This window comes from Pseudogymnoascus verrucosus, assembly GCF_001662655.1.
Source record: "Pseudogymnoascus verrucosus strain UAMH 10579 unplaced genomic scaffold scaffold_51, whole genome shotgun sequence".
Taxonomy (NCBI): Eukaryota; Fungi; Ascomycota; class Leotiomycetes; order Thelebolales; family Thelebolaceae; genus Pseudogymnoascus; species Pseudogymnoascus verrucosus.
The window spans coordinates 204,127-225,981 of record NW_017263702.1 but is presented as its reverse complement, the minus strand read 5'-3'; the positions used below and the strand labels follow the sequence as shown (position 1 = coordinate 225,981).

The 21,855-nt window shown below is 47.1% G+C and overlaps 10 protein-coding genes across 10 annotated transcripts; 4 read left to right on the top strand and 6 right to left on the bottom strand.

The window, feature by feature from the left end:
* Positions 1-976: 976 nt before the first annotated feature.
* SYF1 (pre-mRNA-splicing factor syf1) lies at positions 977-3,805 on the bottom strand. The gene is made up of 3 exons (XM_018278301.2): positions 3,612-3,805; positions 3,390-3,560; positions 977-3,340 (listed from the first exon to the last, which is right to left on the bottom strand). The coding sequence occupies exons 1-3, from the start codon at positions 3,669-3,671 to the stop codon at positions 1,094-1,096; spliced, it is 2,478 nt and encodes an 825-aa protein (XP_018126980.2). The 5' UTR covers positions 3,672-3,805; the 3' UTR covers positions 977-1,093.
* A 150-nt stretch (positions 3,806-3,955) lies between these two features.
* Positions 3,956-5,412, top strand: VMA8 (H(+)-transporting V1 sector ATPase subunit D). The gene is made up of 9 exons (XM_018278300.2): positions 3,956-4,090; positions 4,148-4,260; positions 4,313-4,323; positions 4,373-4,698; positions 4,753-4,801; positions 4,855-4,864; positions 4,912-4,952; positions 5,010-5,065; positions 5,116-5,412. Exons 1-9 carry the CDS (start codon positions 4,076-4,078, stop codon positions 5,269-5,271), a joined length of 777 nt encoding a protein of 258 aa, XP_018126975.1. The 5' UTR covers positions 3,956-4,075; the 3' UTR covers positions 5,272-5,412.
* On the bottom strand, positions 5,298-6,378 carry VE01_08880 (uncharacterized protein). The gene is made up of 3 exons (XM_018278299.2): positions 6,238-6,378; positions 5,870-6,183; positions 5,298-5,815 (listed from the first exon to the last, which is right to left on the bottom strand). The coding sequence occupies exons 1-3, from the start codon at positions 6,267-6,269 to the stop codon at positions 5,406-5,408; spliced, it is 756 nt and encodes a 251-aa protein (XP_018126976.1). The 5' UTR covers positions 6,270-6,378; the 3' UTR covers positions 5,298-5,405.
* A 157-nt stretch (positions 6,379-6,535) lies between these two features.
* Positions 6,536-10,633, top strand: FIG4 (phosphatidylinositol-3,5-bisphosphate 5-phosphatase). The gene is made up of 3 exons (XM_018278298.2): positions 6,536-7,869; positions 7,916-8,016; positions 8,064-10,633. Exons 1-3 carry the CDS (start codon positions 6,777-6,779, stop codon positions 9,909-9,911), a joined length of 3,042 nt encoding a protein of 1,013 aa, XP_018126928.1. The 5' UTR covers positions 6,536-6,776; the 3' UTR covers positions 9,912-10,633.
* VE01_08878 (uncharacterized protein) lies at positions 10,149-12,024 on the bottom strand (the record flags this gene model as incomplete). Its single annotated transcript, XM_018278297.1, has 6 exons — positions 10,149-10,514; positions 10,564-11,019; positions 11,068-11,522; positions 11,576-11,735; positions 11,789-11,862; positions 11,925-12,024. The coding sequence occupies 6 exons, from the start codon at positions 12,022-12,024 to the stop codon at positions 10,149-10,151; spliced, it is 1,611 nt and encodes a 536-aa protein (XP_018126927.1).
* A 452-nt stretch (positions 12,025-12,476) lies between these two features.
* CCA1 (CCA tRNA nucleotidyltransferase, mitochondrial) lies at positions 12,477-14,176 on the bottom strand (the record flags this gene model as incomplete). Its single annotated transcript, XM_018278296.1, has 3 exons — positions 12,477-12,739; positions 12,792-13,328; positions 13,387-14,176. 3 exons carry the CDS (start codon positions 14,174-14,176, stop codon positions 12,477-12,479), a joined length of 1,590 nt encoding a protein of 529 aa, XP_018126932.1.
* A 247-nt stretch (positions 14,177-14,423) lies between these two features.
* Positions 14,424-17,504, top strand: VE01_08876 (uncharacterized protein). Its single transcript, XM_018278295.2, has 2 exons — positions 14,424-14,881; positions 14,941-17,504. The coding sequence occupies exon 2, from the start codon at positions 15,089-15,091 to the stop codon at positions 17,423-17,425; it is 2,337 nt and encodes a 778-aa protein (XP_018126931.1). The 5' UTR covers positions 14,424-14,881; positions 14,941-15,088; the 3' UTR covers positions 17,426-17,504.
* Positions 17,505-17,738: 234 nt separating this feature from the next.
* Positions 17,739-19,377, top strand: VE01_08875 (uncharacterized protein). The gene is made up of 2 exons (XM_018278294.2): positions 17,739-17,870; positions 17,923-19,377. The coding sequence occupies exons 1-2, from the start codon at positions 17,824-17,826 to the stop codon at positions 19,235-19,237; spliced, it is 1,362 nt and encodes a 453-aa protein (XP_018126930.1). The 5' UTR covers positions 17,739-17,823; the 3' UTR covers positions 19,238-19,377.
* A 219-nt stretch (positions 19,378-19,596) lies between these two features.
* Positions 19,597-20,801, bottom strand: RAD18 (E3 ubiquitin-protein ligase rad18; the record flags this gene model as incomplete). Its single annotated transcript, XM_018278293.1, has 2 exons — positions 19,597-20,153; positions 20,306-20,801. 2 exons carry the CDS (start codon positions 20,799-20,801, stop codon positions 19,597-19,599), a joined length of 1,053 nt encoding a protein of 350 aa, XP_018126929.1.
* Positions 20,802-21,228: 427 nt separating this feature from the next.
* On the bottom strand, positions 21,229-21,795 carry VE01_08873 (uncharacterized protein; the record flags this gene model as incomplete). Its single annotated transcript, XM_018278292.1, has 3 exons — positions 21,229-21,264; positions 21,311-21,612; positions 21,669-21,795. The coding sequence occupies 3 exons, from the start codon at positions 21,793-21,795 to the stop codon at positions 21,229-21,231; spliced, it is 465 nt and encodes a 154-aa protein (XP_018126949.1).
* Positions 21,796-21,855: the final 60 nt, after the last annotated feature.

Here is a 21,855-nt window from a genome sequence, read left to right as displayed (position 1 = left end):
AATAGCAGTCCACCTGATTTTCAAACACTTCACAAAGCAAATACAGTGCTCTCAACAGCCTTAAATCAAGGTGTTTTGAATACTCCTATAAAGCGATATATCAATAAGTTAGCAGATGAGTCAGAACGCCTTAATACACGCAATACCCTTCAAAAAAGAGAGTGTGATAACTTACGCTCAATTATTTAGAAGCGTAGAGTACAGAATAAGGGTAAAAGAGCAGTTTTGAAGGGTCAATTCCATATTTCTACAGAAGAACTCTGGTTACAAGTTGTAGAAGCAGAAGCAGCAACAGCCACAGCTTCACAGAGGCCTAGAACAACACCACAACCTATAAACGAGGCTATAATTGAGGAAATAGATGAAGAGAGCGAAGAAGAGCCTTCTGAGGATGATATAGATGAATTAGGGTGGTAGTAATTGAATTATTTGCGATTTTTCTAAGTTAGTAGTTTGGTGTTCTTGCTCTGGATTTTGGTGGGGTGAGCCAAGTCGCCGCTCTGGCCATGGCGCCGCTCTGGCCACGACCTACGTTAGTGGTAAAAAAGCATTCTAAACACACAATATAACACTGTTGTCTATATATTCTATGAATTCATTCCTTTAGCTAAGATTAACAGGGTATAATTTTAAGCTAGCTTATGTTCTGTTATAATAGTAGTTGTATATAAGTAATATTAACTTAAACATATAGTACTTGTTAATATATATAACTAAAGTTGAAATAGGGTTCTGATATTTCGAAACAATTAGGTGGCAGGCAGATCTGATATTTTTAATATTATAGGTGGCAGTTTAGTTCTGATACTAGCCGATAAAATAAGTATTAAAGTGGCATTGAAGGTAGTTTAACTAGAAGTATCTTTATGTATAGGCATTAGTGCAAATGCGACGTACGGTGCAGAATGGACAGAGGGACTACATCAATCGACAAATTGTCACTTAAAGAATTTAAAAATGCAAAAGAGTCAATGTGGGCTGAAGTTCAGCTTAGTCTAGAAAGAAATTACGAGTATTTCACTTAACTATGTTAAGTTATTATGCCTTGATGATATCATTTACTCCCATGCTATCTATAAGCGCCGGTGCTAGCTCAATCTTCTTCCTCTAATCCATCAACATCGATTGCATCTGGATTCGCAACCACAGCTGGTTCAACAGCAATTTTGCCCTGTGGTGGGCCGGTGCTTGCAGCAACAAACCCCACAGGGGCACGTGCTTCTCGTTCCAGGGCTGCCATGGCATCCTCGTGATTGTCGTCGCCCTTACCGTTGGGGCTTGCATGACTCCTTGCCAGAGCCTGGGAAGCAATAAAGTTAACGTCTGTGTTGTACTGGGCCTGTACGCTGCGTTTGATGCGGAGCATTTCCTTAAACGTATCCTCATTTCCATGTTGAACTTCGAAAGCTTCCCATTTGGACCAGAAGGTCGGACTCGTTCGCGGGTCGCAGAATTGCGAAGCATGCCCGTATATGGCTCTCGCTCTATCAATTTCACCCAACCTCTTCTCCATATCGGCAAATTTTAAGCACATGTCCCTGGCGTCGCTATCAGGTAGAGCAGCAATGGCATGCTCGTAAATAGGTCGTGTGGACGGCAACCCAAAGTTCGACGCGGATTTCGTAATATAAAAGTTGAACATGTCTGCTCGATCTTCATCCGAGACTGCTCTTGTGGCGCGCTCATATATGCGCATTGCATGTCGTGCCAAGCCTCGATCCTCCTCAAGATTACCGTACATGAGATAGAGCACTTTGGCGAAACGTGGAGGGCATCCTTCAACAGCCTGCTCGAAAAGATCCCGTAGCCGTTCAATACTAATTTTCCGGTCGACAGCTTTGGTGAGATATAAGTTCCAGAGTTCAAAGGCTACCGGATAACTGAACAAATCCAAGCCCCGTTCATAGATCTTGAATGACTCTTCAAAATATTTGCTTTCCTCCAAAAGGTTTGCATAATTGACAACTGTCTGTGGAGTAGCGATTCGAAGCTCAAATATCCTTTCATATATGTTCCTAGTCTCCTCAAGAGTGCTGACACTCTCAACAAGGTCGACATAAAAGCTCCAAAGTTTCCAACTCTTGTGAACTCGCTGTTGTGGCGAGAGTGTTTCGTCGAAATAATCTACCGTTGATCGTTTCGGTGCCTGTACTGCTTTGGCCATGACATTGACGGCTCCCTCAAAATTCTCATTTCTCAGCTCCATCTCAGCCCACTCTATCCACAACTCTGCTAGCTCTGCAACTGACTTAAAAGGGACCTTTACAGCTTTCTCCAGTATTAACCGAGCGTCTCGCAAATCCCCGCCGTTCTCATAGACCTTAGCATAATTGACCCAAAGTTCGTGAAACTGGCCAATTGCTTTCTTCGGCTGCACCGCAGTGATGGCGTCGGTATATGTCTGGACTACTTCACGCTTGTTGTCACCCCAGAGCGCAACTCGTTTCTCCCACTCAGGCACATTGTTGGGGTTCTGCCGTAATAGGACATCATTCACGAGGAATGGCCGTCGGTCCATTAGTTGCTCGAACCGCATCATTCTGATATCTAAATCAAAATCTGCGTCTTCGTCCACAGCTCCTCTGCTTGAGCGACTGGCCGCAGAGTCCATCAGTGCCCCAATAACCGATTCTTCAAATTCCGTGTATGAATCAAAAACCAGCGTGAAGTCACGAACAGTCATGACTGTTATTATAGCCTCTTCAAAAATATCCCTTGCTTTTTCAAAGCTCCCACGAGTGATCCAGTACGTAGCTAGGCCAGACCACAGCTTGCCTCTTTGGTCTGAAAACCTCTCAATGCCACTTCTGATAATGCTTTCAACATTAATGCCATTTTCGTATCCTGTTTCTACGAGCCTAGCATGAGTAACAAGGAGGTCAATCATTTCATTCCAGAGCTGGTAGTGCCCCTTTCCATGCTTGCTTCGAAACCTTGTATTGTTGAGAATGTTCATATACATCTTAATCGCCTCCGTGTAAAGCCTCTCTTCGACCAACAGTTCGATGAAGTCCTCTGCATCTTCTGGGTGTATTTGCATGTATCGTCGCCAAATTTTAACGGCCGTCTGTCCAGTTGCGGAATTTGCGAATGGTCTGTAGAGGGCCCATATCTTGTTATGTTGAGTGATTGGTAGCGCTCGTAGCGCTCTATCGAATGTGTGGCGTGTGAGTGTTACAAGTGGCTGAAGTAATAGGAATTGAAGATACATCTCCCATATCTTAGGCATTTTGTTCAAGAGAACAAGAGCCTTCTCGAATAATGAATTCACTTTCGCAAATTCTGCAGCGAAGATGGCCGGGTTGAGCTTTCGGAGGTGCTTCGTTCTGATAGAGAGATACTGGTACAGTTAGCATCGCCCAAAGTAGTTTGCATGTTATCATCCTTACCATTCGCCATAGCTTATATGATCGTGGTAACTGCAAGCACGCACGTTCGAGGACGTATGCTTGTTCGTGTAAGCTCCCATGTCGCAACTTGAAATTTATATATCCCAGCCATGGCTTGATGCTTTCAGGGTCGCGGAGTATATCTTGCTCGTAAATCGTATCTTCTTCAGACTGCCTCAAAGTCAGTAACGCCCAACAGCCACGAGTGATGGTAATACATACAATGAGATATAGATCAGGTTGTCCCCGCGAAACCTTTCCACGCGCCATTGCAGCGGTCATGATTTCAGTCCTCGCCCACTTTATACGCGCAGTAAATGCCGCGCCGGGCGCGCTGATAATGCTTAAGAGAAACCTGTGTCAATGTCCTTTCGATGATTGATATTAAAGCTAATGAAGCTATAATTCTGAAGACGCGCGCGGCACAGGACGAGTCGCAGACAGTTTGGGCATTGAACAGGCGCTTACTACGCTAAACCGTATCGGCTAGGCGGTGAGGCAGTACCCTGTTCCCGCAACCGCCTTATCTTGGAGAGCAACCCACTGGGCATGTCCAGCTTGCTTGTATTGTACTTCAAATAATGTCCGCTGTAAACAACTCAGCGAGACAATCAAGCTTAGCTGGAGTAATTATTTCGCCGTAACGGCCATTGCACTCTTTCTAGCAATTTATATTCCTTCTCAAAATGTCGGGAGCTACGGTAATATAACCTGGGTGCTCAGTGTCACGAAGTGCTGGCTAACGCAGCTCGTTTTAGGACCGAGAGGCTGTCTTCCCTACGAGGCAAACGCTGGGGTTGATGAAGGCCAAACTCAAGGGAGCCGAGACAGGTCACAGCCTCTTAAAGCGCAAGAGCGAGGCATTAACGAAGTATATATTCCTTACCTTACGGTCTTCAACTTTAGCTGACAACAGACCACAGGCGTTTCAGAGGTAGCACCTAACGAGTCGCATCTCGATACTCCGCTGACACCCTTGCTAGAGATAACCCGTCGAATTGATGAAGCCAAGCGCAAAATGGGACGAGTTATGCAGATAGCGGCATTTTCACTTGCAGAAGTAACTTATGCTGTTGGCGGCGATATTGGTTACCAGGTTCAGGAGTCTGCTAAATCTGCACGCTTTCGTATCCGAACGAAGCAAGAGAATGTTTCTGGCGTTTTCCTGCCTGCTTTTGAAAGCTATACAACGGAAGGGAACAACGATTTCGGATTGACGGGTTTGGGAAAGGGGGGGCAGCAGGTCCAAAGGTGCAGGGAAACGTACGCGCGAGCTGTCGAGACGCTGGTTGAGCTTGCCAGTTTACAGGTACCATCTTCTATTTGACAGCCTCGTACGAGCATATCTAACACTCGACTCAAGACAGCTTTTGTGATATTGGATGAGGTTATCAAAGTTGTAAACCGCAGAGGTTCGTTTCATTGTAACCGCCTTCTCTCGATTCTGTTTTGCTGACCGTCATAGTGAATGCCATGTCTGTATATGTCATTTTACCAATCAACCCTGGCTAACCTATATCAGTGAACATGTCATCATTCCACGTACTGAAAATACGATTAAATGTTAGTTTTGGCCGTCTTCCCACTAGCATTCGAGATGATAGCGTTAACCATCCCTAGATATTAATTCTGAGCTCGATGAGCTGGATAGAGAAGAGTTTTATCGGCTTAAGAAGGTAGGCTTGGGTTCATATAGGCTATCTACGTTGTCTTACACTATGTTTAGGTTGCGAACAAGAAGCAAAGAGACGTCGCCGCAGCCGATGCTGAGATGGCAGCAAGAAGGGAAAAAGACAACGCTGCTGGCAACGGCGGTGACGACGGACTCTCGGGCAATGCGGATATTCTTGGGGAGCAAGAAGATGCGGACGTCATATTCTGAACAATTGTTAGATAGCTTCGAAATGTGTTATGGATGGCAATCCCTGTCATATGGCAAGCTTGCGCCTAAAGGCACACATTATAAGCTTATTTGTGTTGTTCATAGATCAATTTTATATTCAGAAACAAAAAAATTCACTGCCTCTGATAAGTGACCTTTATGGCCTGGCCAGCTTCCCCCAGGGCCACACCTGCTGTGTTTTCCTTCGCACTTATAGCACCAGCCTCGGCCTCATATTCGACGAAAGCAATACCACGGCGACCTGGGACCAAACGAACTTCCCGAAATCCTTCAAATCTTCCAAAGATGCTGGTTAAAGCATCAATATCGTACTCATCTGGAACGTTCTGTACGAAGAGGATCTTATTCGGAGGAAGATATTCATCCGGAACCACTGCACTGGTGGCCGCATTTGAGGAACGTAAGCCAGCGCCTCTTGTTGCTTTGATAGGTCGAGAAGTCATATCTGCAGCATTTCCAGCAGCTGCCGCTGCGATCTTCAGCTTCTTGGCTTCTTCGGCAGCCTCCGCGGACTTCTTCTTATCTAATAATCCTTTGGATCAGTAACCTTCTCCAACATACTATCAGTATCACTTACCCTTCTCTGCGAGGCGTTTCCTCTTGTGAGATTCGTATTCTTCTTCGTCGCCGATCCTCTTAACCGTGGCATCACTCCTTGTTTTTGCAAACGCGAGCTGCATCGGTTTTTCAAAAAGCTCGAAGCCTTGGACTTCATCGATAGCCTTTTGGGCAGATTCGACAGTGTCAAATACGACGAAAGCCTGGCCCTTTGCCTTTAAATTTGTCTTCGCGACGATATCTATAATTTCGCCATATTCCGAGAACAGCTCCGTGAGCGCTTCTTTCAGTTGATCAACCTTGATATGTTCTTCTAGGTTGCGGACATATACACTTTATATCACGGTTAGCAGCGAAACAAACGTGTCGGTGTGCAATGACACGTACGTAGCGCTTGGAGGGGGAGATATATTAGCCATTGCAGAAAATCCGCAATCCGCAATCCGCAATCTGCAAAGGCAGAGGTGTATGGTGAGGTTTGTGTATTGAGGCTTTGCGGGATTGTGAAGAAGCAGAGTTGGTGCTGGGTATGGTAATCGGAAGGTGGGTCACATAGACAACAGACAGCCTTGTACTATAAGTTCGTGCATGCTCGATTATCGGTTATCGTAGCTTAATCGTGCATGGTCCGTGCGTTGGGATCGTTGACTTCAAAGCTGGACAACCTTGATGGCTAGACCTCACTTGACCCTTCGCGGTCTACAGCACCCTTTAAAATACACCTAAATTGTCAGATCAACAACCCACCTATATTGCCAAACATGTTCTAAATATTGGCATGCTGAATATCCCCTACAGGATCTTCGGAAGGCAACCGCGAAATCTACTTATGGTTTGACCGCAGCATGGCAAAACAGTTTTCACAACGGATAAACACGACGGCGCCAGTAGCTGTCTAGATCGTGTGCAGAAGAGGAGCCTTCAACATGATAGGAGCTTCTGATGATACCGGCGAAGAATCACGGGGACGATCGTCGCGATCCTCGGGGCACCGGGGCCGTCAAGACTCTGAGGGGCAATTCCAGGATGAAACCCGTCAACGTGCACAGCCAACCGATGACACGTTTGGATCAACACCTGCCATGCACCCTCTGCCATCGTCTGCCTCTAATTATTTCGCTGCGGGGGACCCTCCGACTGAGCCAATTTTGTCCCCGCTCCACAACTACGTACCAAAACATGTCGAAGATGCAAGTCAGCCTTCATCTACCAAATCTGCCCAGGACAGTGGATTGCATGACCAGCCAGCGATTTCGGGCTCTTCCCAAAGTTCCGCTGGTCCCAGCATTGATCAAAAGAAGGGTAAAGGCGCGGTGCATAAAAAAGCGAGCGACCAGGGGGGTTGTAAGATGCACAAATTCACAGTATACGAAACAGCGACGAGGTACTTCATCGTGGGCGCCGACATCATGGACCAGAGATTCCGGATTCTAAAAATTGACCGTAATTCGGACGTTGGGAACCTAAGCGTAGCTGAGGATGACATGGTGTACACGAAAAAAGAGATGAGCGAATTATTAAGTGCCGTGGGCGACGGCAATAAAAGCACTGGGGGGATGAAGCTCAAATGCAGCACATGGGGCCTTCTCGGTTTTGTTCGATTCACCGGGACTTATTATATGCTTTTGATTACCAAGAGAAGCCAAGTAGCCATGATTGGGGGGCATTATGTCTACCAAATAGATGGGACGGAACTTGTGCCTCTCGTCACTTCGCAGAATTCCAGATTCAAACCAGATTCTCGAAACGCAGAGGAGACAAGATTTTTGGGGATTTTGAATAATCTTGACTTGTCCCGTTCGTTTTACTTCAGTTATTCATACGATATAACGCACACACTCCAACACAATATCCTAAAGGAACGCGCCGCCATGACTCAAAACCTTCCTCGCCCATACCCGCCTGAATACAATGACATGTTTGTCTGGAACAACTACTTGTTGAGGCCTGCTACAGTGGCACTGAAGAACACCTACGACTGGTGTCTTCCAATAATCCATGGCTACATGGATCAAGCAGGTATGGCACTATGTATATCACTGTCGAATACGTGCTAACCCTGCAGCCCTTTCAATATACGGCCGGACCGTGCATATTACAATCATTGCAAGAAGATCGCGATTCTTTGCCGGGGCCAGATTCCTTAAACGCGGGGCAAATGATCTGGTAAGCTCGCCCATATTTATTTTAGTTCCTCACTAAATATTGCCTAGGGCTACGTTGCCAACGATGTCGAAACTGAGCAAATAGTTGCTGAGGGCCTGACCACTTCGTTCCATGCGCCGGGTCCCAAACTCTTTGCCAGTCCAAACTATACGTCATACGTTCAACATCGAGGAAGCATACCCCTATACTGGACTCAGGATAATACTGGAGTGACACCAAAGCCACCCATCGAACTGAATCTGGTAGACCCGTTCTACAGTGCGGCAGCCCTTCATTTTGACAACTTGTTTCAGCGATACGGCGCCCCAATTTACGTCCTTAACCTCGTGAAGTCTCGTGAGAGGATTCCTCGCGAGTCGAAGTTATTGCATGAGTTCACAAGTGCCATAAAATATTTAAATCAGTCCCTGCCGGAGGGTAAAAAAATCATACACAAGGCATGGGATATGAGCCGAGCGTCTAAAAGCCGTGACCAAGATGTTATTGGGACACTTGAAGCTATCGCGGAGGAAGTTGTTACCACTACCGGTCTATTTCGGAATGGAGACGGCAAGACCACTCTCCCTACAGTGCAGAACGGGGTTGCAAGAACTAACTGCATCGATTGTCTTGATCGCACCAACGCAGCCCAGTTTGTTATTGGAAAGCGAGCCCTAGGATATCAGCTGCACGCATTGGGAATCATTGCTGGGACCTCTATTGATTATGATACGGACGCTGTCAATCTCTTTACCCATATGTATCATGATCATGGCGACACCATTGCCGTTCAATATGGAGGCTCTCAACTCGTCAATACTATGGAAACATATCGTAAAATAAACCAGTGGACAAGTCACTCTAGGGATATGGTGGAAAGTTTCAAGAGGTACTATAACAACTCTTTTCTCGACGGTCAGCGGCAAGAAGCATACAACCTCTTCCTCGGCAATTACATTTTTACCCAAGGGCAACCCATGCTTTGGGATCTAGTAACCGATTACTACCTGCACCATGCTGATCCAAGAGCTTGGTCTGGGAAACAACGTCGCAACTATATCTCCTGGTACACCCCGGAATATCTGGCCGAGAGGAAGATGCCAACTGATGCGCTATTATTAACATCGAGAACCACTGACGAAACACTCTATAATTTTGACGATTACTGGCTCGAATATTATAAACCTCTCGCACTTTCCTCATTCTTGAAAATATTTTCTTATAATATGAATTCGACTGTACGCTACATACCCGTTAGGTTTGCCCAAGAAGGGAGGTATGACCTGAGTCCATTCAGAGTTCGAACAGAGATAAATCAAGAAGTGCCGGACAAAAAAGCGGTAAAATACCGAGCTGCCAATTTAGATCCTCAGGACAAGCACGACGATGACACCTCTGTCAGCCGGGGAGCCACAAAAAGAACGCCAAGGCAACGCTGGCTTCAGCCTATCGACGAGAAAGCCTCCATGAGCCATGGAACTGTGATGGAGCCTCGGTCTACAAATATCCACTTATTACAATCAAACCAGAAGCTGCCAGCGCTTGATTTATCCAAAACGGCCCCGCTGACTTTCAAGCAAGTCGTCCAGGATTCCCTGAATCCATTTGTCACGGATCAGGAAGCGGAAGATTATGCGCGGTACATTAATCACCCGCAGACATTACCACTTGTCGTTTCAACTGAAACGCCAGCAGATATTGATGTCGAATATCTGGATTATGTAAGTGGCGCGTGGCAAGAATCGAACTCTCTTTCGTATACCCTTGAGGAGGATTTAAGAGACTTTTCCGACTTTCTAACCGTCCCCGACAATCCTCTCACAGTCACCAACGAGGATGCCCAGAAGAAGAGGTATAAAGCATACCGTAAATGGCATAACGGGAAATCATTGTTTAAGCAGCAACCTATTGACTGAATGTATCCATATCATGTGTTGGACGTTGGTAACAAAACCAATAGATTTTGAGTCCTTCTAACGGTAGCTGGAATCTTGGGCCTTGCGTCGGAATACACCTTATGTGCTTGAAAGCTCACATGAGGACACGGCCTATGGGCAAGTCTGCGATATTCATTGCATTCAACTTGTACCTATCTGCAACGAAGGTCTAGGCGGTATTTATAGGCCAATATTGAGTATATAATACGTTCTATTCTATTCGAGTTTGAATAAATTCGAAAGGTCAGGGTAGACTTTGACTACATCTGTAAGGGCCGTTTCTTGGCCAGCTGCTCCTACAGTGGACTTGAAAAGCAAAGCGGCCGAAATTTGCAGCTCCTGCTTGAGTTGACCAAGTTCGTGTTTGACATTTTCACTCGCACTGTTCATAATCTCTTCGGTTAGATTTATCCAGCAAATGGACAGCGCTTTGACAATCTGAACGCGATGATGTTCCTCCGAGAGTATTGGCCAGCAATTGAGGATTGTGGTCTGAACAGTCTTTATTCCTCGTAGAAGAAGGGCAGGGTTAGAAGGCGCGAATGGATCCACCAGGACAGCCGAAAGTAATGGCAGGATATCCTGCATGAACATTAGTTTGTTTACTCAAGCAACTTGAAATCTTGCAAACCTTGGCATGTTTGACGGAGTAAATGTGAAGGCGGTTTATTATTTCGCTCATTTCAGCCAGTAATAGCTCCAGTATAATCGTTATATCGCCGGAATGGTGAATCCCATAAAAAACCCCTTCACGCATCAGTCTGTCGTAAAACCGATTCCTTTCGGGTTTATTATCCTTGGAGGCGTATCGAATATCCCCTAGCTCTAATAGAGCTGAATATGCCTTCTTGAGTAGAAGTTGTGACTCTGCGACGGGAGTTAGGGTGGGTAGAAATGACAGAGTCGGCATGAGCGCTTCCTCGAGTAAATCGCTGAGGCCGGTCTGAACGAGCATTCTTGGTGAAGTTTTCTTGAGGAATTCAGATAAAATGGTTAATCCCGATGCTCTCACAGAAGTCATAGGGTCATCTAAGAGAGTCATCAACGGCGGGACGAACAAGTGCCAGTTATTGGATATTAGTCCCTCCTGGTGCTAGTTAGTATCTTGATGGTGTTCAACGACTTGCGACCTTACATCAGCTGTAGTGACCACCCACTTAAATACCGTCACTGCATGAATATCTCTGCATTTCCACGGTTTCGATATCGCGTCAGGGCTGCTTGCTACCTCAATAATTCGATTCCCCAGGTTCTCAATTGGTGCCTTTCTTCCCTGGGATGTTATTGTCTGTGGGGTGGACTTCGCGAACAAAGGGCGTATGAACCCCTTTAGAACATAGTCGACAATAAATGTCCCTGTATGTACTTCCTGTGATTGGTGATCTAATGCATCCTTTGAAACCTCATACGCTGGCTTGGAATTCCAGGTATCGTCCAGATGAGTAAAGGCAAGCAAACTCAACAAAACCTCTGGCATAGTACTTGCTTCTGATATGTAGCCGTACGATATCAAGAGTTTCATGGAGTTCAGGGCGAATATAGATGTGAACCTCCATTCTTCTCTTGCTTTCTCTATTTCTGGAGAATTGGCTGATAGAATGGTTAGCAATGCCCAGTTGAAGGAGTATTGCGAGCATAGGAACCTTCGTCAAACGAGGCGTCGAGGAAACATGCACCATCGGGGCGTATAGTTTCAATAAGCCAAGCTATTAATTCCCGTGTAGCCACTGATTCGTCACCTCCCAGGCTCAGTCTTTCGCGACTTTGCAGGCAGCGTTCAAGAATTGCAGCTTTGGCTGTTTTCTGATACATAACCTAGTTAGTGGGATACGAAGCATGGTGTGCGTATTGCTCACCTCGGCCTGAGAGGATACTGGTAACTGGATAAGCCCATCGTTCAGTTGTCGAATGCTATATTTTGGTGGTAGAGCTGACAAGCACGAGTTTGTTAACGCTGGTTCAACGAGGATGTCAAAGCCAGGGCTTCATTACCATCTATCGGTACAACCAAGGTGCCAACATCATCAATAGTAACCCCTTTATTAACCTGTTCTGTAACAATTTTCTGGGCTGCACTAAACAGTAAGGTCATATTTTGGAGGTATGGTGTCGTGAGTTCGTGGTGCTTATGTGTGGTGTGAGGTGCTTGGGGGAGGTTCAATGTTGGTTGACGGTTTTTGGATATTTGGGCGCAGGGTTTGTTCGCTCAAACAATAAGAAACCACAACAGTACTGTAGGTTTGAGTTTATCTGGTACAGGCGTAGTTTACATTGCGGACATGAGGCCGCCAGCAAGATCTCCAATACCAAAGCTCATATTTGGGAAGATGCGTGTGCCACGTGACGACAGAGACCAACATTTCCGTACTGCACAGCGACTGATACCAAATACAAATTTACCAAGATCTAGCATCATCACTATTACCCCTAAATCAACACCCAACGCAACATTTAGTCTGCAACCTGTCCGTGATGCTATTATCAATCAATTCCAACCAAGAAAATATTTATGACCAAAAAGGTCGTCGAAGAACATAAAATTGCCTATATAATGGGAATTTTAAGCTCCTCTTTCTTCCTCAGTACCTCCTCGATTGCCCCACGAGGATCTGTCTCTGTAGGGTTGCGGAATTGCCAGGCCATGACCAAATCCAACGCCGCCGTCATCCATATCCCTGGCTTAGCCTTGAGTTCCTTCGATAATTGTTTGCCGTCTATAATCCGTTTACAAGTTGCCGCCTCCAACAAATCCAAGTCAATAATATGATCCAGAAACTTCTGCCACTGTTGAAGAAAGGTATCATATCCTGTTAGACAATTAGTAACTCTTTCTTCTTGCAAACAAGGACACAGGCATACCAGCAGTGACATCAGTCCCCATAGACTCCACGAGTATGGCTAGAACGACGTGGAGCTTCCATTGGCCACCATTGGCATCCCAGCGACGAATTGTCATGCCTATCGTGTCACGTTCATATACGTGAGACTCCTTTGCCAGTACAGCTGCCTTTAGGTCGATAATTTCGCGAAAGTGCCTGGAAGCACCCGTAACAACATCGCAAACTTTGTTGTTTGACTTGATACCTTCCCTAGCAGCAAATGTAGCATATGGAAGCGGTAGCTTGCCTCCAGGGGGTCTGGGAGGGGACCCAAGAAGCGCCCAAGGTGATAATGCTGCAAGGACCCAAGCAACAGCTTCAGATTCGTCAGAGCGAACAAGTAGCTTATAAATGGAGGCGGGAGATTCGTTAGACTTGATAAGATCAAGACAGTTATATGCATTTTTCCAATTGCTAGTATCCACCTGGGGAAATCGCTCTGCAGTGGGGTTAGTGAATATTGTCGTATACAGGCCCAGCCGATCAATCAGGTCAAAAGCAGTACGGGTGTTTTTGTCTGTGACATTCTTTAGCATCAAGACTCGACAAGCAGAATCTCAGAGGAATTAACTGACCATTCATCATTTTCTCCAACTCCACGCCGACCCTTTCTCTGCTGATTTTCAGTTTTAAAGCGTCTAAAATTGCCGGATCACCCATAGACAGCTCCGAGTCTGTGTCTATTCTGAAATTGAGCCGACTTGCAAAACGAATTAATCTCAAGACGCGAAGCGGGTCGTCGACGAAGGTCTGGTGAGGCTCAAGAGGAGTTCTGATTAGCCTTGCGTCAAGGTCTGCTAGACCTCCTGCGAAATCTTCCACTTCGTCTGTGTGGATGTTGTAAAACAGCGCATTGATAGTTGCATCTCGGCGTAAAGCATCTTCTCTTGCGGTTCCAAATTCCATCTGTGGATTCCTGCTATCAACAGTATATGTCTCCTTCCGCAAGTTTACGAAATCCAGATCGTAGCCCAATAACTTCGTGGTGACGGTTTCGAGGTGTTTCGACTTTTCTGGATTTGCTGCTATCTTGTGGAGGCTCGAGACATTCTCAATGCCATGCTTGAGCCGATTCTCTGGGACATCGAGGTACTCCTTCATCTTGAGGCTAAACGCATAGCCTGTCATTGAATTTATAGCAGTATCAATATCGTTGCTTGGAATAGCCAGAAGCTTGTCCCGCACCCAGCCCCCGGCGAATCGAAGCTCCAGGCGCTCCTTGATCTCTTTTGACTCGTCGATATACCGAGCCACATCGAGCAGCAGGTTTCGTAGTTTGGACTCCTGGGGGGTAAGAGTAATCCGAGCAGTTGCTACGACATCCTCGGGGCGCAAATTCGCCTGACCTATGCTGGCGCTGGCCATGATGGCTTTTCGTGGGAACCTCTTGAAGCTCCGACTTCTGTGCGAACTTTGGCGCTTTTGGGAGGTGGGTTGTTGAGTCACAAGGCGGAACGATCGCCCAACTGATGATAATGTAGAGCAAGATATGAGTCGGCGCGGGGATATCGAATACGAGATAGTCATGTAAAACGTAGAAGAAACTTCATTATATTTGAGGTATAAACTGAAGCGCAAAGTAGAAGTTGAAGCTCGAAAGAGGGGGAGAGAAGGGTGACTGGTGACTCAGGGCGGGTTTGACGTGGAGAGGCTGAAGGTAAATAAATAAATGACGGGTATAAAATGTTTTGGTGGGGGTTGAGCGGAACATGTACCTCTTAAGTTTCCGGTGGAGTACAAAAGCACATAAAGCACATGTACGGCGGTACAGTAAGAGTACATACCACATACCACGCAACCACCCAGGAACCTTAATTCGCCCCGACGGGTGTGAATAGTAAATGGCTCCATCTCCATAAAGATCGTCAACCACGACCACGACCACGACCTCTTTCTTGTCTTGATATAGCCCGCAGTCCCTACAGTCGCAACTGGCCTTGCCTTTTTGCCAAACAGCGACAACTTCACTATCTTTCGAGCCACTATACCATGCCATTTGATTTATACTCTTTCGTTCTTGGTTTCTACGTCTTCAAATCCGGAGCATGCCTTGTAGGGTACTCCCGTCTCGTCAGCATATGATTGTTCCCACAGATAGACGAATGAAAGAGGCTGACTTGACTATGTAGCACAACTGGTAGTTGATCCATTACAGCTTCGAATGGTAGTTGATAACTTCAGCTTCGAATGAGACTTCAATTTGAGCATCGAGCCTATCTGTTCTGAACCCCACACCCCACACCTCACGCACTCAAACACCCGGGTCGGTCGGCCTTCATGACATCAATCAATGATGGAGCTCCTCATGGACAGTCGCCCTCCCTAGCAGCCACCTCCCCACAGGCGAGGCTACCGCCGACAAGAGATAATACAGATTTACAATCCCCAGCCTCTTCTATATCAAGTCTACCATACAGGCCCAACGCTGCTGCTTCCGTCCTATTTGCGGCGACAACACCGCCCGGTTCACGGCCTCTGTCACCTAGTGCTGGCATAACGACCCCCAAAATACCTTCTGGGTCAATATTTGGTGGGGGAACACCCCACGAAGGCGCCCCACACGATCGGCCTGCCAGTGATGGAGATGACCCTAGGCCACTGATAGCACATGCTTTCGTACCCCATATTGCTGTTTTCCCGTCCAAAGACACAGACGACCTTATTGGGGAAAAGGGATTTTCCGGGGGTCTGTGGCAGCTGTTACGACCATTTGGTGACCATGTCCAGGGGAAAGTAATTATTCGGGATAGCATCGGTGCAAGCAGGGTCTGCGAAGACTTCTCGGTGCGCTTCATGCAGCTTGGGAGTGGATATGAGCGTCCTGTGCATTCAGAAAACCTAAAGAGTTCAACTGCGCAATTATCGAAGCAGAATGAGCAGCATATCACCGAGGATCAATTTACTGCGACAGGGGGAAATATAGAGGCTGTCGAGAATGTGGTTGACTTGCACCTGGAATACGCAGAGAATTTCCCTGGTGTGGGGTATCAAGACCACCTGGCTGGAAGAGATTTACCCACACCTGAATCCGAATTATCACCCTTCTACTCGTTGTACTTAAGGAGGCTCCTTTCAGGGATGCCACTGGCTCCACACGAAACATTCTCACATCCAGTTGCGTGTATCATTGCAATAAGCTCACGCAATCCCAACCCGATAGAAGAGCTCCGCCGGCTCTATGAAGAGGCAACTAGGGGTGAAAAGCGATTGCCGTCATGGGTGAATGGCGAGTATTTACGATATTATGTTCTTGTGCATGATGAAGAACGAGACGATATCGGCAAGGCAATGAGCTTGTTCGACCAGATGAAACGTCATTTTGGTCTGCATTGCCATCTTCTGAGGTTGCGAAGCAGCCGTTGCGTCGCCACAGATGACGATAGCATACCTCTTCCTACTTGTGAGTGGATGTCGGCTACCGAGGAACTGCTGGATATACAAACAAGAGAAGACCAAGACGGACTAGATATTACTCCTCCTTGCATTTTTGAGTCGGATGCTACAGCGATTACAACGTTCATTCGGGAGATGGTTACTCAATCTGTAGTACCATCAATGGAAAGGTGCATATCGACATGGAATGACCAAGTTGCATCGAGGCGCCGTGGGATCAGCGGCCGCTTCATGAGCCTGTCTAAAAAGTGGACGGTATTTGGCAACAGCTCCAAGTCATCTTCTGGGGGTCCAGGTGCTGGTGGGTCCGGCAATAACTATGACTCCGTTCATGGTTTTTACCAGCCCGATACACCGGAATCAATAATGAGGAAGTTGGCCGACTATGCCTTCATGTTACGCGATTGGAAATTAGCGCAGTCAGTGTACGAGCTGTTGAGGTCCGACTTCAATAACGACAAAGCGTGGAAGTATTATGCAGCTGCCAGCGAGATGGCTGCTGTTAGCACCCTTCTTGCCTCACAGGCTATGAGCTCTAAAGTCCGAATAGAATCTGTTGATCAAATGCTGGAGGCTTCGTGTTACTCGTACCTCACACGTTGTAACTCACCATACGGGGCTTTGCGGTGCCTTATCTTGAGTATGGAATTGCTCAAAATCCGTGGCGAGTCTGCCTCGGAAGCTGCTGCCAAATGGGGAACAAAGATAATCGAAAGCAACATACTTGGAGCAACAGGAGATGCCCTGATGAAGGAGAGGGTTGCGACTTGTTACAAGTCCCGTAAGGGGACAGGGTCTGGAGGCTGGGGAAGCCGGTCTCGAAAATCGGCGTTGTGGGATATCTTGGCCGCTGATAAATGGCTTATTTTAGGTAAATATGTTCAAGCTCAGAAATTGCTGGGCCGTGTCCGAAACGTATATGACATCTCCGCGAGCAAAAAGGGGATATCCGGGTTTATCGCCGCGAACGAATTTTTGATTGGCCTCGAACAAGACTTGAAGAGGGCATCACTCTGTGGCGAGGGCCAGATTACTCAAGAGGTTTCTGAGGATATTGAAACCGAAACTTTTGAAGGAAGCGAAACATTACACGCACGAACGCACCGGAATAGCCTCATAGGCGCCACCATGCCGACAATGGGAAGCCTAGAAACAGCACCGTTGCATATGGTACAAGAGGATACAGGCGGCAAGGGAGTTAAAGAGGATGATTTTTCATGATTTAACTCTATTAATATTGAACCCGCTGTAGAAAATACTAGCCTTTTATCTTTATAGTACATAGTATAATGCGTCGTCATGAATCAACAAATGTCTCATTTATCAAGTGCTACTTCGTGTGTAATAACTCAGAAGATCACGTATTTTCAACAATAGGGGTATCGAACAGGGTGCTGGGTGGGGACAATATGGTTTGAAACGTCGACAGGTTTCGTTATGTATGCCTGAATTTAATGGCCACAATTCAGGAACACAGCTATCACGTGCATTAGGGACATGCTGAGATAAAGGCTACACAGCCAGGCAGTCACATGTGCCAATTTGGTCATGATACGGTCTCTCTATAACAAACGGGACTATCTCGGAAGCAAATTCTGAGACCCTGTGCCCTGTTGACTATGGGCGAGCTTTTTGAGTTTTTGACGACGCATGAACAGTTCCGCAGGTAACAAGGACTAGGAGTTAACGATGTGCGTCCCCTGCTGACGATACGATAGGGCTCGACTCCCGGCATTGTACTCAGACTTCAGGGCGCTCCAAAGCTTAAATCCTGATGGCTTTGCTGCAAATGTCGAGGCGTGGAAGAAAGGCCTAGCGTCTGCGTTGCGGGAAGGGTGTGTCCCTGCTTCTGGAGACCTCTTGGTGCTGAGAGTAGATGAAAGTCTCATGCACGGTTTAGAAACAAGAGAATGGGGCCGCCCTTTGGCACTGGGAGCTGTGTTGCGCGATGCCACGGGTAAAAAGGAAATGATGCCGTTGAAGAGTTTCATGGGTGCCCAAGAAAGCATATATCAACGGTCATGGAGCAGCACGCCATGGCAGGCCGTGTCGTGGGGCCTAAGACAGTTTGGACTTATGGACAGGTATGGAGACAGCGATAAAGTATCTGTCGAGGAGCTGGTGGTTCTGACGAACGTGGAAGCTGCTACGAGAGAGGTTCTACGACGAATGGGCAATCATACGTCACGGGTCGATATGATCTATTCAAAACAGATGTTTTATCGAGACTACGGGGATGTTCTGACAGACAAGCGTCACATATCACAGAGAGATCTTGAGGTCTTATTAACGTATATTTCACGAGACAAGGGCTTGGCCGATTATGATGGCCAGACGATAAAATTCAAGTCCCACTCTGACGCCCAACCTCCCAAGATAACACACGAAGATTCAAGTATCGCGTCCCTGAAGAATCTCATGCACGATATTGAGAAGCAGTTGGAGAAATTGGCTGCAAGAATCGATAACCTATCTGCTGCTGCCCGAGACGCCGTGAGCCGTAAAAATCGAGTTTCTGCAATTGCCTCTCTTCGATCCAAGAAACTCGCCGAGTCTCAGCTGGCCAAGCAATCCGCGGTGCTTGGTCAACTCGAGGAAGTCTATTCGAAGATCAGTGAGGCAGCAGATCAAGTTGAGCTTATGCGCATTATGGAGGGCAGCACGGGCGTGCTGAAAGCTCTACATAAAGAGATCGGCGGCGTTGAAAGGGTTGATGACGTTCTCGCTCAGCTGGGGGAGCAAATGGCTCAAGTAGACGAGGTCGGTAATATTATCACCGAGGCGAATGGTGGAGTGGTGGATGAGAGCGAGGTGGACGACGAACTCGAAGCACTAGAACTTGAAGATCGAGACAAGAAGAAGGAGGCCGAACGACTCTCAAACGAAAGGAAGGAGGAGGAGGAAGCTGCAGAGACGAAACGCCGACTTGGGGCGCTGGAAACAGAAGTTGAGCCTCAAGTGAGTCGGTCGAAGCAGACTACTGAGGGACAAGTCGAGGAGAGCAGTAAATTGTTGCAGCAACTGTCGCTGTGAATCATCGCGGATGTATCAAGGTCGATCACCCTGGCTATATTTGTGGGGGTCATTGGGATGGCGTGGTCGAGAATTTGTTATGATAGGAGGTGATAAGTATACTCAATCACAATAATTGAATCTCCCGATAATTAATAAGCGTTTGTCGCCATCTTGCACGTCTTCAGTCGTGCATATTAGATGAGGTCGTGACTCAATCTAATATTTCTTGCGAGAGCTGCAAGCGTCGTTTTTGTGAAAAGGGATGAGATTGGTACTCTTGTTTGGTAACCTTTTCTGGCCTATTTCTCTTGTATAAAATCGCCTATACAAGTGATGGGGCTTCGTAGCAGAATGTAACCAAGCGAACGTAAAGCCGGTCAATCGGCGCACTCCTTAGTCTCATCGTTGAAGCTATCACCAGACAGGTCGATTACCACACCAATTGGTTCAGATGTTGAAGTAGCTCCTCCAGTTGATTTCTGTCTTCTGGTTCGCTCTGCCTCTTCGATTAGACTGCGGAATTCTGACCCGTGCTTCGATGACCAGGCAGCGCCATCAAAACCCTTGCTTTTGATCGGCAGTCCTCCGCCGACCAGAGTATAACTCTTCGGTGTTCCCTGGCTAACTTGAGTTTTCTCCCATGTCTCGAGATCGCGCAGCAACTCGGCCTTAGAACGAGGCCTCGAGGAATCGCAGTTTGAATTCCAGAGTGTTACCCATTCCCTGTGCCTTCGCTCGAGGAGTGGTCGGTTTCCGATAGATGATATCCCCAAGTCTTTGAGCTTCTTCCGCAAACTTGTGTCAGTAAAGAGGGAGTAGGGCAGGGTCGGAAGAGGCTTTGGTTCGAAGGTAGGTCGTTGCGATCTAAAATTCGTAGTGATGGAAGGATTTGATACATTGTTGGGCTTGCTGCTCGGGTGGTCGCTGGGTGGAGCTGGACATGAAGTGTCAATATGGCTGTTAACTAAAAACTCCTTCATACGAGCTGAGCATATGGGACAAGCCACTAGGCCGTCATCTATTCATAAAGGTACCAGTCAGTCGGGCGCACTTCACCTCTGATATCGGAATGCGCTACGCGCTTACCATTAACCCCGTCAGACTGTTCAATGTACGTGGCCTCCATGGGGCTCTCGAAAGGTTCTTGGGACGCTATGCGTGCTGACGACCTTGTTCTGCGCTTTTCGAGGTCCTGGCTATTGCTAATACTCGCATCACGTTTTCGTTTCTGTGACACCGAATCCGAAAGAGCTGGAGGCATTCGGGCAATTTCAAGGGCAGGTCCTCTTATTTGCTTGAATGAATCGATGACCTCGCCCATGCTCTTGTTCGCTCGAAGTTTCAATTCCTGATCGGGAGTCCGACAAGCCGGGCATAGTCCGTCATTCGCAAGGCATCTCCTGATACACAAGGAGCAAAAGGTATGTCCACAGCTCGTCATCATTGGAGTCGTCATGAACTCTTTGCATACTTGGCATCGCATGGGAGACTCGACAGCAGCAAAGCCTTGAAGAGCCGTCCCTTTCCAATCGGTGGGGTCAGGAACATCGAAAGTTGTGTCTTGGGGCCCTATTGTCGACATAACTTTCAGCTATAACACTTGTATTTGTCGTGAAAGCAAAAAAGCAGATGGCAGGCTTGCTGGTTAGTGGTTGGCATTCACGTATTTCTTTGACGCGACGATTTGAAAGGAAACGCGTTTGGGATGGATGCGAAGCGCGGTACCCCGTGAGGAGTGGTTAAAGTATTTTGGGCGATAATGATAACGATAACGATAATTTATCGTCATAGCTCGATGAACCCCAGGACTAAAAAGGAGTATAGAGTACTCCTGAGCTGCAAGTGAATCCCGCCATTGAGTGAGCTGTTCTACAGTACATATAGATTAAAAAGTCCTAAAGATAAATTACAACGCTTCCCATCCATTTGCCAACGCCATACAAAACGCCTTAGCAATCGTAGCTCCCACCCCATTCCAGTACGCCCGCATTCGATGGCTTTATCAAATGCTATTTCTTTTCCGCTTTCGCTCTCACAGTATGAACCTATGAATGGTCAGATTATGTAGTAGCACTGGATAACGATACATACTACTTCGGCAAAGGCAGTATACTCTTCTATTGCCCTGATATAGGCGTCTGTAGTTTCATCTGGTAACGCTACATGACCCCAGATAACGAACTCGTCGAAGTCTGCCAACTCTTCCATCATGCCCTCGGCTTCGGCTTCCTCTTTCTCGTGGCTATCACTCGTGTATGAATGGGATCCTGGTAGAGCCTGGGCCGCCTGTGGTGTCTCTGTGGTGGAAAGCACGACGCCTTTGCATTGAGGAGGGATCTTGACAGTTCTCCCATACAATTGGCGGCCACGGAAGTATGATACGGTCTTGTCATCTGTAAAAGCAAATTAGCATTGGACTTGCTGGGATGGAATCTCATGGGTCACCCACCATTGCGTTTGGTAGGCGTCCAGTATCTCTTCGATACTTCGGCCCTGCCGTTGTGGTTGATACGACATGGCAAAGCGTTAGGCGTGCATTTCCCGCGATGCTTACTGCTCTTCCGGATTGAAAGCATTTTAATAATGAGGGGGCTGTTGGGGTTGCACTTTGCAAACTCTTGGTCATGTCCCAGCGC

What these genes read in the sequence shown, in the direction of transcription:
- FIG4 (XM_018278298.2), top strand. Translation starts at nt 6,777, where the DNA reads ATGATAGGAGCTTCTGATGATACCGGCGAAGAATCACGGGGACGATCG. An exon ending in TGGCTACATGGATCAAGCAG is followed by an intron (nt 7,870 to 7,915) that starts GTATGGCACTAT and finishes CTAACCCTGCAG; the next exon opens with CCCTTTCAATATACGGCCGG. An exon ending in AACGCGGGGCAAATGATCTG is followed by an intron (nt 8,017 to 8,063) that starts GTAAGCTCGCCC and finishes AATATTGCCTAG; the next exon opens with GGCTACGTTGCCAACGATGT.
- VE01_08875 (XM_018278294.2), top strand. Translation starts at nt 17,824, where the DNA reads ATGGGCGAGCTTTTTGAGTTTTTGACGACGCATGAACAGTTCCGCAG. An exon ending in ACGCATGAACAGTTCCGCAG is followed by an intron (nt 17,871 to 17,922) that starts GTAACAAGGACT and finishes ACGATACGATAG; the next exon opens with GGCTCGACTCCCGGCATTGT.
- VE01_08876 (XM_018278295.2), top strand. Translation starts at nt 15,089, where the DNA reads ATGACATCAATCAATGATGGAGCTCCTCATGGACAGTCGCCCTCCCTA.
- VMA8 (XM_018278300.2), top strand. An exon ending in TACTGAAAATACGATTAAAT is followed by an intron (nt 4,953 to 5,009) that starts GTTAGTTTTGGC and finishes AACCATCCCTAG; the next exon opens with ATATTAATTCTGAGCTCGAT. An exon ending in AGTTTTATCGGCTTAAGAAG is followed by an intron (nt 5,066 to 5,115) that starts GTAGGCTTGGGT and finishes CACTATGTTTAG; the next exon opens with GTTGCGAACAAGAAGCAAAG.
- VE01_08880 (XM_018278299.2), bottom strand. Translation starts at nt 6,269, where the DNA reads ATGGCTAATATATCTCCCCCTCCAAGCGCTAC. An exon ending in TCTCCCCCTCCAAGCGCTAC is followed by an intron (nt 6,184 to 6,237) that starts GTACGTGTCATT and finishes CGTGATATAAAG; the next exon opens with TGTATATGTCCGCAACCTAG. An exon ending in GAAACGCCTCGCAGAGAAGG is followed by an intron (nt 5,816 to 5,869) that starts GTAAGTGATACT and finishes AAGGATTATTAG; the next exon opens with ATAAGAAGAAGTCCGCGGAG.
- SYF1 (XM_018278301.2), bottom strand. Translation starts at nt 3,671, where the DNA reads ATGACCGCTGCAATGGCGCGTGGAAAGGTTTCGCGGGGACAACCTGAT. An exon ending in AACCTGATCTATATCTCATT is followed by an intron (nt 3,561 to 3,611) that starts GTATGTATTACC and finishes ACTTTGAGGCAG; the next exon opens with TCTGAAGAAGATACGATTTA. An exon ending in CATATAAGCTATGGCGAATG is followed by an intron (nt 3,341 to 3,389) that starts GTAAGGATGATA and finishes TAACTGTACCAG; the next exon opens with TATCTCTCTATCAGAACGAA.